At 40.1% G+C, this 13,828-nt stretch overlaps 1 protein-coding gene across 5 annotated transcripts in view; it reads left to right on the forward strand.

Moving 5' to 3' along the window:
• The window catches only part of MICAL2 (microtubule associated monooxygenase, calponin and LIM domain containing 2), a 133,443-nt gene that overhangs the window by 43,623 nt on the left and 75,992 nt on the right, over positions 1-13,828 (forward strand). For 4 of the 5 annotated variants that reach the window (XM_075163185.1, XM_075163189.1, XM_075163184.1 and 1 more), the window contains exons 3-13: positions 883-1,090; positions 1,727-1,843; positions 2,987-3,088; positions 4,890-5,045; positions 6,039-6,139; positions 7,918-8,175; positions 8,983-9,098; positions 10,328-10,454; positions 10,657-10,747; positions 10,843-10,990; positions 13,146-13,345. In XM_075163185.1, the coding sequence (XP_075019286.1) occupies positions 883-1,090; positions 1,727-1,843; positions 2,987-3,088; positions 4,890-5,045; positions 6,039-6,139; positions 7,918-8,175; positions 8,983-9,098; positions 10,328-10,454; positions 10,657-10,747; positions 10,843-10,990; positions 13,146-13,345 (1,624 nt within the window). Of the gene's footprint in view, positions 1-882; positions 1,091-1,726; positions 1,844-2,986; positions 3,089-4,889; positions 5,046-5,890; positions 6,008-6,038; positions 6,140-7,917; positions 8,176-8,982; positions 9,099-10,327; positions 10,455-10,656; positions 10,748-10,842; positions 10,991-13,145; positions 13,346-13,828 lie in introns of those variants that run through there. The other variant, XM_075163188.1, reaches the window with a different exon arrangement.

Genomic DNA, 13,828 nt, shown 5'->3' on the forward strand with positions numbered 1-13,828 from the left:
AAGGTTGTCCAGCTATAAGACTGTTTCTAATCAGTTTTTTGTAATCAGTCAGGAAAATGTAAGCATTAGATATGTTTGGGTTTTAATTAGTTTGCTTTCTGGAAATCCTTTGCTTGTTAGTCTGTGAAAACTTACAGCTGTCAACTAAAATTTGGGCAAGAATTCTCTGTAATCGTTTCTGAAGCGGTTCTTCTGAGGATGCCCAAACTTAGATTTAAACTCCTAAAATGGGATTGTCCCGAAGGTGAGAATGTTGACCACTGGGTGAAATGGAATAGGACGGGCCGAGTTCCCCAGCTCGGTGAAGCAGGACAAGTCTGCTGACTTCTCTTGACATGCCCTGCTTTACAGCAGTGGGTGCCTAGGCTGTTATATTCAGGATACTCCCTCGCTTGAAAGAGAGAGTAACTAATACTGTAAGACTTATCATAGATTTGTCTTACAAGCATAGCAAACGTATACCAATTTCCTCTTTAAAACAAAAAAAGCCTACACCAAGACCACTTGTTTCCTTTCCCCTCCCTTTTATGTAGCTGTAATCCTGTTTACTGCAAGCACTTTTGAAACGCTGAGTGTGAGTGAGTTAGAAATGTACAAGCAGATGCTCAAAAGTTTTTTTGCTTTTTGCTGTTTCTTCTGCTACATCTTTTTATCAAATGCTTTTACGTCTGCATGAAGCACAATTCATCCTCTTGTTGTATAAATTGACTGAACGCCACACGTGAACAAAATTTGAACATTTACTGATTTAAACAGATGGCCTGAATACACTCTCAGTAGCATAAGTCCAGTTGAATATTAAGTCGTACCAATAGAGTAAGTTAGAAACTATGTAGAAGTCAATACAAAACCCTGTGTAAGACTCCTTGTTTTCTCTGCTAGTGTTTAATTATTGGAGGTGGCCCATGTGGCTTGCGGACTGCCATAGAACTTGCCTTCCTGGGAGCCAAAGTCGTCGTCGTGGAGAAGCGGGACACTTTTTCAAGAAACAATGTGTTGCATCTCTGGCCATTTACAATCCACGACCTCCGGGGACTGGGAGCAAAGAAATTTTATGGAAAATTCTGTGCAGGATCTATTGATCACATCAGTAAGTATCTGAGGGCATGGGCACTGTTCAGATAAATGGTGTACTGAGGTCAGAAGATTAATAGAGACTTTCTTGATTTGGCAGAAAGCTCATCTGCCTTAAACATGCGCAAGTGTGTGCGTGCACACAGAGGGAAAAAACCAGTCTCATTTAAGGAGAATGGCAATTGAACAAAGGGCAGTCTTATGGAACAGCTTTTTTGTTAGTCTGGATTTGTTAAACAGTAGGTTTTTGTTATCAAGTATGAAGAATATTGATATTCATTCTAGTATGTTGAAGGTAGACACAACCCTTAATCTAATGAAAAAATATGCAGAAGTGGCATATTTTACAGGGAAACATGCTGTAAAATTTTCTGTCTTAAAATGGTCAACATATTGGTTAGCAGATCCTTTAAATATCATTAAGAAGGAAAGCTCTAAAGTATTGTAAGAAACTCACTGAAATGAATTTTATTACCTACGAGATTGTGCTGGAAGATAACATCCTGTGGTGGTTGCAGCATTTGCATTTGTCAGTATGGGAAATAACGATGCTGCATGCTTGCGTCAACGAGGAGTATCAGTTGCGTGGCATGCTGGTAGCAGCTGTGGTTACTTACACATTAAACACATCTTTGTTACTTGGTGTCTACAGGTATTCGACAACTTCAACTTATCCTCTTCAAAGTTGCACTTATACTAGGAGTGGAAATCCATGTGAATCTAGAATTTGTGAAAGTCCTGGAACCTCCTGAAGATCAAGAAAACCAAAGTATTGTTTATCATAATGTAGTTCTGTTCACAGTAACTTCTTTTTATGTCAGGCATTATGTGAAATCATTCAGAGTAATTGAATTCTGTTAAAGAAATTGGAGGTTTTTGCCCTTCTTATTCAGCTAGGTTCGCTATATGCAGCCATAGGCATGATAAGTATCATTGTGACAGAGCACTGATAATTCTTAAAATAAGACCCAGTCTGAGAAGTTGAGGTTTTGCACTATGCCTTCTGGCATGTGTTTGAGGCTTTGTAGGGAGTCTGGTGTGGCTTTTTGGTATCTTCTTGCAAAAACAATTTTTGATTGATAATATAAATATTGAGGATGGATTAAGCTCCCCGGGCCTCATTTTGCTTTCACATTTGATGTAACTCCCACTGGCACACAGAGTCTTATCAACCATCTTATGCAAGATTTTTAAATACAATAGAGAAAGACTTCTCATTCTTCTTTTCTTTTTTTTTTTTTTTTTTTTTTAAGATTAGTATTTAGGGTGTAGTAGCAATAGAATATTTTAAAATCTTACTTTAATTAAAATACTATGCTATCTCTCTTTAAATGGTCATATAGTGACGGTAGAATAAATATATTGTTTTAAGTAGTTAAAGCATATATGATTTTAAAATATGGACTATACAAACATTTTCGCATCATCAGCTTTGTGTTAATGCAAAGATTCAATTTAGCTTTGTGAGTATGCTTCCATTTAATTTCTATTTAGAAGACAAAAATATTGACAATGGAATGCTATTTTTCTTCTTTTAAAACCCAGCTCTTCCTTGCTGTTACCACATATATGTACTGTTCTGATAAGGTCATTGTGGGCTGTTTCTGTGAGAATGAAGTGCTTAAGCATATTCTTGTGATGTGGGTCTGAGAGGAAGTTTAAAGCATTAGGTGATCCAGATGAAGGCTTCCATTTTTTTTTTGTTGTCAGTTTACGAGCTTGATACCGTGCTAATACAGCCTGAACATAGCTTTGACTGCACCAGAACTTCTCTGCATCAAACTGAGGCAGAATTCAGCTCTGTTTGAATGAGAAATGGACCATTTATCTTAATGCCTTTACTTCAGACTCTGAAAGCACGTCTCCATTGTATAACTGAAGAATGAATAGATATTATTCTTTGTGTTTTTAGAGATAGGTTGGAGGGCTGAATTTCTCCCCCTGGATCACCCTTTGTCAGAGTATGAATTTGATGTTATTATTGGTGCAGATGGCCGCAGGAACACATTAGAAGGTAAGTGAATTTTAGCCTTATTAATGGTCTTTAGGGTATTTTGGAAGGCCTGAAAGTCAGAGGAGAACACAAAGCAACAGGCTACCTTTCAATCCACTGTAGTTTCTGTGTGGAAACTATTTTTTATGTGACATGTTCTGCTTTTGTTGTTATGTTGTAGCTCAAAATAAAGACTTTTAATGTCATTACTGATTCTCAGCACTGTGTATCTGCATTGCCTCTAAAATGCATCATGATGCCATTGGGCTTGCTTTAAGGTTAAGTAATTATATGATGATTTAACTTTAAGGAGGCTGACGAGATACGTATCAGGAATTGCATAGCCTTTGCTATTGTGCCGTAAATTTGCACTATGTGTTTGAACCAAAATGTGACTGCCAGGTATTTAATGAAGGCATCAGAGGTACTGCTATTTTATAGAGGTGATTTAATTTCAGAAGCAGTTACTTTGGAAACGATACCAAAAGATAACAAATAACTTGGGGGGGGGGGGCGGGGCAGGAAGAGGGGGGAAATGCTTGATGAAATTGAGCCTCAGACCACCTGAGCTGTCTTTGTTAGTGAGACACTATCTAAGCAGCTCCCATATCGCATGAACAAACCTGTTACTTAATTTTATATTCCCCTTTAATTATATCCATGTTAGTTTCAGTTCACCAAGTACAGCATTTCCTTTTTTTTATTAGCTTCATAGTTTGTCTGCTTATTCTTATATCTGCCAACCACAATAGCCTTATAATGTTCTGTTAGAAAATTCCTCACAGTAGTGTCTAGCTATCCCCCATAAAAGACTGTTTAAGTAGTCAGCTATCAGCAAAACGAAATTGTTCTTACTGCAGCTACAGACTGTATTGAGAAGTTAATGGTTATCGTAGTACTGGGATCTAAGGGAATATTTGGTGCACTGAAGATTGTTTACATATGGAAGCTGGTATTGTCATATTAAATTTATCCTTCTGAAAGAACGAGGGCCCATCAAAAAGCACAGAGACAAAAATTCATAGCTGATTTCTTTCTTTTTAGAAAAATATATGTATTCTCTGAAAAGTCATCTTCAGTTAGCTTAAAATACTCTAAGGACCCTCTGTCCTACTTCATAATTTACTTACAGATAAGGGGAGTATGCAGAGGGAAAAACCTAAATGTGTGACTGCAAGAGTGTGGCTTAGCAGGCTGCTTTTGTGAAAAGAGGAAGCTAGGATGGAGTGAGAGAGCAAGTAACTTCGCAGTCAGTCTCACCTTGGAAATATAACAGTTAAGCCACTGAGTATTTTTCAACCCCTAATACCTTTGAAAAACCTCATTAGCTGGTAGTGTGTGCACCTAAGCACTTTCAGATCTTTCTCTGCTGGTTTTGACTGCTGATCTCTTGCATGTTTTTTCATAAGCTGTTTACCACCTATATAACAAAAATTTTATTTGCTATTTAGCATGTTAGAAATGTTTCCCTCCATTAAATTTGATCTGCTCTATTTCCAGTCTGTTTTTCTTTAGTCATCATTTGTCCTTAACTCCCTCCCATGTTCAACTTCTTCCCATAGTTCCCCTCCAGACCTTTTTTTTTTCCTATGAGGCTTTATCTTGAATGCAGTAGAGCTCCCGTTTTGCAGCTGGAAGTGGGGAGAAAAGACTCTTTGCATTCAAGGGAGTTTTGGAGGAATGACGGAATCTGCTGATGGTGTGTTGTTTGATGACGTGTAGGACGAGACGTAGGAAAGAGACTGAGCTGCCTTGAGCTGACCCTCCCTGAAAGTCCAATGTGAAGTTTCCAGTGTTTTTAATTCTTTTGTTTGCTTACCAGGTTTCAGGAGGAAGGAGTTTCGTGGAAAGCTCGCTATAGCTATCACTGCCAATTTTATAAACAGAAACACAACTGCAGAAGCCAAGGTAGAAGAAATCAGTGGTGTTGCTTTCATCTTCAATCAGAAGTTCTTCCAGGACCTGAAAGAGGAAACGGGTGGGTGCATCCTCATTTTTTCCACAACCAAATACAAGAGGCAGTAGAGGAACTCTTTATGTGCCAGGCCACCCTCCTATTCCTATTAACATCAATTTAAATATATTGTATAAAAAAACCCAAGTGATAAAATGCTGTTATGTCAGAATCTTGCAGATGGAGGTGTCCATTTATGGTACAGTGGGATTTTTTTTTTCTTTTAGCTTGGGTGTTGCCATATCATAGCTTGTTTTAATGTTTAAATTTTTCTCAACTGTAAAAATGTCTGCTATGTTGAACAAATTTAGAAGAGCATTTTCGGTGCCCAGAGATTTCCCTTAAGACATGGTTTGTTTTGTTTGTATCCGTTCACATACTGAACAGCTTAAACCCTGTGAAAAAGGCTCTGCCCTTCTGGGAGGAGTTTATTCTTGCTTATTGATGTGTAGGTCTGATAAACTGAAAAGAACTAGACAGGAATCTGCCATAAATACTTAAAATATAAACTGTGAAATACATCTGTATGAAAAGGGGTTTCAGAATAGTTGCATCCACTGTCAGTACAAGCAATTCCATTCTTGATTTACAGCTGATATTATTATTGTTATTATTGTTATTATTGTTATTATTGTTATTATTGTTATTATTGTTATTATTGTTAATTATTATTACTGAAACTAAAACTCCTGGTTAGTCCCAGTGCCAGAGCACTTTGTTCCCTTGGCTCTCCATTTCTACCTCAGAAGATTGTTAAGGCTGTAGTTAACTGGCTATTACTTAAAAGGATGCTAAATAACTTTGAATTATGCTGAGACAAACTGTTGTGGGGTAAGGCTGATCTCTTCCCTTGATTTGTTTTGTTTTAGAGCATCTTGTCCACTAATGCTTCATCCCAGCTGGGAAAGTGAATGTATCCCAAAAAGGAAACGCACCTGTGGGGATCAATGACATGTTGTTAGTAAATGTCACAGACAATGCACTGTACTTCATAACAAATGTATTACCTCTTTTCAGGAATTGACCTGGAGAATATTGTTTACTATAAAGATAGCACTCATTATTTTGTGATGACGGCAAAAAAGCAGAGTCTTCTGGACAAAGGAGTGATTATTAACGTATGTAAAAATGCTGGCTGAAACCTTATTTTGTTTACTTGGCACAGAATAAGTGTGAACATCTGCATAAACGTTGTTGCATGTTATAGAGGGTGTTTATAGACTTACTGGATCACTTCAGTAAAGCTCGGATCACTTAGATCTTACTCTGACTTTTTTGTTTGTTTGTTTTTCCCTCTAGTCAGCACAAAGTTTCTGTAGAGAACTGAAAACAATACTTCCTAGATTTGTCAGTTCTGAAACTGGCTGAAATGGGATCTTGACTCACCTTGGAAATACGTGGTGTGGTCATCACACCAGAAAATAAAAACCTCAGTTTTTTAAAGATTAACTTAGCACAGCTATGTCCAGTTTTATCAGACAGATAAGGAAGTGTTAAAACCTACCCCAGGCTAAATTGCAAATTCTCTAAAGTGGGTGAAACAGGATAGTAGGAGGCTGATGTACTGAACTTTCAAAAGGAATTTGAGGCCTTTTTTCCCTCTTTTCCCCTCTTTTCCCTTCTTTCCTCTTTTCCCTTCTTTCCTCTTTTCCCTTCTTTCCTCTTTTCCCTTCTTTCCTCTTTTCCCTTCTTTCCTCTTTTCCCTTCTTTCCTCTTTTCCCTTCTTTCCTCTTTTCCCTTCTTTCCTCTTTTCCCTTCTTTCCTCTTTTCCCTTCTTTCCTCTTCTGTGAGATGTGGGAGTTTGTTTTCTTTTGTTTCTAGAAAGTGTTTTGGCACCATTTAAATTCCTCTTCCTGGAAACCCATGAGAGGTCAATTTTTCTTGCAAAGTAAGACAGTGCCAAAACAGTTGAGTATAATTTCCCGAAGGAAGTACTTGTGGGGAGCTATCAGAAGGCTGCTTGGCTTTCTGATGGGACCACTTAGCTCAGTGCCACGGTTGCCTGCCCTTTTGGAGGAGAGGGATGCCCAGGGCAGAGCAGCTGGCCTTGCCTAGCTGGGGCGGGAGAGGGGAAGGGCGGCAGCCCCGTGCAGCGTGGGGGGGGAGCGGGAGGTGGGCGCTGGGGTTGAGGGGCTGATGTCTGTAGGTGGGGCAGTCCCAGGAGATACATGGGGAGTTTGGAGAAGAGGAGCAGCAGCTGTGGCCCGTCAGAGCTGTTCTCCTGACCTACTCAGGTCTGAGTGGGAAAAAAAACCAGTCTGTCTAAAACAACTGGGCTAATAGTGGTTCTGTGGTGTCATCCCTGTGATTAGGGGTCTCATCCATGATTAAGCTATAAATAGAAACTGCCTTATTAATAATCACTGGCTTTAAGTAGGTTGACCTGTAAAGGCTGGGTCCTTCACCACACTGGCCAAAAAAATCCCCAGCTCAAAACAGAACAACAGAAAAGCATCTACGATCCAAATTTGAATGTGTTGTTACTGAGATGTTAAGTCAAACCTCCAGGCTGAGACCCGCATGTTTCATCATCAGTAACATCGGTATTTCTGCTCTCGTGTGGTTTCAGATGTGGGGTGCACACATGCAAAAAAGCATTGCAGTCATGATGATAACATCTTTTGATGGGAGGGAAGTAATGTTATGAAAATAACACTTAACCGAGGACTGGGAGGCACTGTAATATTCTATTGCAAATAAAGTTGCTTATTCAGTCTTGGCATAGAGAGTTCCTGTTTGGGGCAGTACAGTAACCTATGTTTGTGTATTAACTTTTTGGAGGAGATCTCACTTGGTTCTTTATGCTGTGAGATGTGTGGTTGCCACTCATGCTATGAGACTGCAATCCAGAGGGGATAGTTGGAGTATCTAATCCTACATGCTTCTCTCCTTGCAGGACTATATTGATACTGAGTTGCTCCTCTGTGGGGAAAATGTGAACCAGAGCAATTTGCTGTCCTACGCCAGAGAAGCTGCTGACTTTGCAACCAATTACCAGCTGCCTTCCTTGGATTTTGCAATTAATCACTATGGGCAACCAGATGTAGCAATGTTTGATTTTACTTCTATGTATGCATCTGAAAATGCTGCGCTAGTGAGAGAGAGGCACAGACATCAGCTCCTGGTGGCGCTTGTTGGAGATAGTTTGCTTGAGGTATATCTTAGAATGTCTTCCAAGTTGTCTTCCCCCCCCCCCCCCAATCCAGCCATTCAATCTACCCTCCAAAACAAACAGTCCTCTCTTACATGTCCTGAAACTATGGTACCTTCTTTGGAATAGATTCTTTTTTTCTTTTTCTTTTTTTTATGCCATAGTTTATGTCATAACTAATGCTTGGCTGGCAGTCTCTGGCTGAGATCCTGTTTTGCTTTATGCGAGTTGTATTTCTGGCTGAAAACTGTGAGCTGTGTGTCCTCAGCTTGGGTGCATGGCATAATTTTCCTGACTTCCATCATAGATAAAAACTTGGTCCAAATTTTTATTGCAGTTTCTTTGCTTTAATATGTTCTCTTTTTCTCTTTCTGAAGTGAAAAGTGTATGTTGCAACTGATTTATTTTTTTTAAACTCATGCTGACAGCCTGAAGTGTTTGAAAAGATCAGTCCAAAGCAAAATTAGGAGATGAGAAGAAAGGCATCATTTTTCCCTTTTTTTTCCTTGACTAATTCTTGAGTATTGGGTCTGGTTTTTTTCTCAGCCTTTACCTTTTGAGGTTAAGAAATTTGTTTTTAAATACAGAAGTTAAAAAAAGAAAAAGTGAAGGCAGCCTTTTTCATTACATAAGACTTGGAGGAGAGAAACATCTAAAAACTGCAAGAGTTGGCTATTTTGTATTTTAACTCTTTCTGGGCTACTTTTCTAAGACAATATTAAAACCTAGACTCCAAATTCACATTGCAAGCTACTTTTGTAATAAGACCTTAAGAAATACAAGGAATTAAAATGTAAATGCTTCTTACAGCCCTTCTGGCCAATGGGTACTGGCTGTGCAAGAGGATTCTTAGCTGCTTTTGATACTGCATGGATGGTGCGGAGCTGGGCTCAAGGAAAACCCCCGTTAGAAATCCTTGCTGAACGGTGAGTGCTACTTTTGTCTTCTCCATCGTTTCCAGTGTTTTAAGGAGTTGCAGTATTGGTAGAAGGCAGTGGAATTCAGAATGCCAACAGTAGAAGTATACTTCTTCACTGCAATGGCATTGGGTTGAAATTATCCATTCCTTCAGGTTACTGAACAATTTAAAATAGCAGTAGGCCGTTGCTTTGTAAGCTTCTGCACACTAATACAGACATCCAGCAATGTGCATGACATGGGTTTAAATCACTAATTTAAGTCACTAATGACTAGAATTAAGTGTGATCCTTAAGGAAATAAATGAAAGATACCTCGTGTCAAAAGACTAACCCTCCAACCATTTCAGCACCTGTTTTTTTTTTAATTTAAAAAAAAAAAATCCTGAAACAAGTCTAAATACTTTAACACTATCAGCTTTCATAGTTGGTATTTGTGATTTTAAATGTGCATTTTAGCTTAGTAGCCCTGATGCCCTCTTTATTTAGACTGATAAATGTGTGGCAAAGGAGAATTGCTATAATGCTGCATCATACGTAATGTGATCTATGTAATGTCTTTTTGACCAGGGCAAAAAAACTGTTGTTAAGTACACCAGCAATCCTGGTGTCGCCATGGTCTGGTGGTTGAAGTTGCTGACTTCGGTCCTGATGGCAACTGCCCTGCTCCACTACAGCTGCCCAGGCTGTTTTGGGGCAGATACGTAACAGAAATAGTCACGGTTGTGGTAATGCGAGTAGAAGCATTACTAAGTACAGTGATTTGAGAAGTTTTAAGATAGAAGCCTGTGGGATGACTCAAACACGGCATAGTCCCAAATGGAAAATTGAACAGCATAATAAAAAAGGCTGTGGTGGTTATAGGAATTGCAGAATGACGGGATTTAGTGCTGTTATGTGGTAAAGAAGTTACTCCTTGGGTGGATGTTAAAGCGAAACCAGATGACTGAATGATGTAACCTCCTTTTTTTTTTTCTTCTTCTTTTCCTCGCTTCCTGCCTCAGGAAAATATGGGCATAAGTTCTAAGAGTCTGTCTTTTTGTTGTCCATTTTCTGTCTGGCATCCTTCTCCTGCTGAGCAGGGGTAAGAAATGGCATGGATGCATTATGCATTTAGTGCATAACACTTGTCCTGGCAGAATCAAAGTAAGGTGCAGGTAGCTGCAAGAAAAAAATACTCTTTATATAATAAATATTTATTTTAATCAATACTTCTTGCATCTTTTTTTCTCTATAAGAGAGAGCATTTATCGACTCTTGCCTCAGACTACCCCTGAAAACATTAACAAGAATTTTGAGCAGTATACCATTGACCCGGGAACAAGATACCCGAACTTGAACTCAAGCTGTGTTCGACCTCACCAGGTCAGTACTTATGAGGCTTGCTTGTGAAATCACAGTTCATTTTTTGTCCGGGAGAAATAGGGCCACAACTGGTGCATAAACAAAATCTTCAGGAGACTCCTTAATTTAGATCCAGCTGTTGATAAAGTTAACCTAGAATGAAAACTCTTCTTTTCTCTCCAAGCAATTCTAACATTATACTGCCCATCGCTTTTAATTGTAGGTGAGACAATTATATGTTACCAATGAGTTACAACAATGTCCTCTCGAAAGAGTAAGCTCCATTAGAAGATCAGTGAATCTCTCAAGACATGGTATGTGACATCTCATGTTTGCTGTGGCTTAATATTTGGAGCCTTCTGAGCATACAAAAACTGATGAAAATGTTTGCTCTCTACTGTAACTGCAGAGTCAGATATTCGACCTAACAAGCTTTTGACCTGGTGTCAGAAACAGACAGAAGGCTACCGTAACGTTAACGTCACAGACCTGACTACCTCCTGGAAAAGTGGCCTTGCGTTGTGTGCAATTATCCATCGCTTCAGACCTGAGCTCATGTAAGTGACATCTGTAGATCTTGTTGAGCATAGGATATATTAAGCATTTGCCAAAGTATAGTGTAAGACCAACCAGAACAACACTGATAGTCTACAGTCCCCTTTTATTGCTGGTTTTCGCAAGGAGGTGCACACCATTGCCAGATTTGGGGGATGGGGAGGGTGGGGTTGGTTTTGCTTTGTTTTTTCTGTATGTCCTTGCATGCCATTTAAAATGAAATATAGATGTTTTCAAAGAGCTGGGAAGGCTTTGAACCTTATGAGTTATGATCATGTTTGTGGGAGTCACATGGCTATTTAAAACAAAAACTGCAGAGCTTGGAGAATGTGAAACTTGCATTCAAGTCCCTGGAGACAAGTTTTTAATGTATGTTTAAAACCACAGCTATAATGGCACTGTCATGAGTTGCAGAAATACCTGGATAAGCCTTAAATGAGCCATCCTCACTGTGTTATAGTGGTTGCCGTGACAGTCATGTAGGGAAACGTTGGGCCATGGAGGTGCACAGGAGATGGTGGTTCTGCACAAGCCTTTGCCCAGAAGAGCGCAGTGCACTTGCACATGGGCTATACAACAAGGGCTGGCCCTTGAAAATTAACTGCTTTAGGGATTGAATGTAAGCCAGCATTCCTCTTTTGACAGTGTTTCTGGGGTCCTAACCCTACAAGACCTGACTTCTTACGTATGGATATTTTGTAAGGTTCCTCAGATACCAGAGGGTCAGTGCGTGACAGGTGTCAGGAAATGGCAATTGCTGCTTGATGCAGTGCGCGGTGGGGTGACGCTTCTGTCCTCTCGCCAGTCTCCAGAATGCAGCAGATGCATTCTCTTGCCTTCCTACACAGACTTAAGAGTCATGAATGAATTATTGTCAGCCTCCCTTTATTGTGGATAAATGAAAGAAATGATTGAGCTCTTGTATGAGGTGTGATAAGTTGGAAAAAACAGGAGCGATACCCAGGGTGCTTGTTTGTACAGCTTTGCCAGAGGAGGAGCTAACAGTGTAAGAATAAGATATTTTTTGCCTGGGGTTATTTTAAAAAAATGGGAATTATGGATGGTTTTGTGGATATAAGGCAGAGACAGTGTAGAAAGCAAAGTAATCTTTGCTGTCTGTGGAAAGCATGTCTCTTAAGCACTGCTCTCTCCAGAAAGTTGATAGATTTATCTTCCTGAGCTAACAGTCCTCCTGCTGTTTAATTAACATTGTGTTCGGATCTTGTTGGGTTTTGTATTAAATGGGACTGCTGAAGGACTTGGCCAGATGAAAGCCGGGCAGGCAAGAGAGGCGGCTGCGTGTGGGCTGTGGGCAGGTCTGGGGCGGAGGGCTGCCTGCAGACCCTGGCTCCAGAAATAGGCAGAGTGTGTGGGTGGGGGGAGAGAGAGGAATTCTTTGGGGGTTCAAAAACTCACATTCCTTATGAGGAGAAAGAAACTACCCTGCCTGGAGCTTTGTAATTTATTCACATGTTTATTTTAATCATGAATTTTGGAAGCTGTTCAAGGGATCAGAGTCTTAGAATAGGTCCCATAGAAAATGGATTAGAGAATGAATAACACAGTTGCAGATGTGTGATGTACTTACTTGGTGCACTGCTAAATCCAGTTATGACATGGACAGGAGGTCTTCATTCAAACTGTGCGTATAACACCTTAAAAAGTGCAGGTAGTGCCTATGCATGTGTGTGCGCACACATACAACATGTTTGTTTTATAAAATGCTAGCCTAAATTTACTACTCCTGGCTTTGATGATTTATAGAACTAATCAAAACTAAAAAGTCAATTGCTAACAGGTGAAATCTGTAGTACCACAGCTGTATTTGGAGAGGAAAAAGGTTTCTTAGCACTTCTGAGAAGGAATTGCATTTCTTCATAAATAAGGGAATCCTTTTTCATGGGACTACATCAAAATCCAGTTCAATGAAATAGCTTTTAAATTACATTTTTGGCAAAGCTAGGATTTTTAATAATGGGATTTGTATGAGACTTTTACCTTTGGCATTGTGTAGACTCTGTAGCTCTGACCCAGTGAAATGCCTGTGCCCTCATTCATGGTGCTGTTCTGCACCTCTCCGACGGGCAAGGGTGGACCGCGTGTTTCCGAGGGGAGCCAGAGCAAACCACCACTGACGCCAGTGTGTTGTCCCCGCAGCGACTTCGATGCTCTGAACGAAGAGGACGTTGTCAAAAACAACCAGCTGGCGTTCGATGTTGCTGAGCAGGAGTTTGGGATCCCCCCTGTGACCACGGGGAAGGAGGTGGGGTCGGCCGGGGAGCCCGACAAGCTCAGCATGGTCATGTACCTCTCCAAGTTTTACGAACTGTTCAGGGGCGCACCTCTGCGGGCAGTAGGTAAGCCGAACCCAGGCTGCTTCTAATTCTTGCAAGTTTGGGGAGCGGAACCACTTCATCCAGGCTGCTTACGAGCATTGCTCTTGAGCCAAGAGTCCTTTCCCAGCTGAGCCATTCTGGCATGCGAGCGTGCCTGCTTCTGTCTGCGATAGTTACCTTGTGCTTAAAAAAGGAAAGAGGGAAAAATGATTGAAGACCAGGGTTTTGTGGGCCTTTGGTGGTTTCAGAGAACAGGAGCAGCTGGATAACTGTGGCTTGACATCATGAAGTTCATGTATCAGGTCGTTAGAGTGATTCTCTGGTAAGGATGACTGCATATGGCATGTCCATTCCTGGGTGTTTCTCTTCCTTTTTTAAAAAGTCACCCTACATTGTATGTATTTACTTTTGTTTGCCTGGGTTTCTTATATATAATTGCTACCAGCACTCAACTGGAAAGTTATGGCTTAGTCAAAGTATTTAAAAAAGAAATCTGAATAAATA

Source organism: Calonectris borealis, chromosome 14 (assembly GCF_964195595.1).
Source record: "Calonectris borealis chromosome 14, bCalBor7.hap1.2, whole genome shotgun sequence".
NCBI classification, from domain to species: Eukaryota; Metazoa; Chordata; class Aves; order Procellariiformes; family Procellariidae; genus Calonectris; species Calonectris borealis.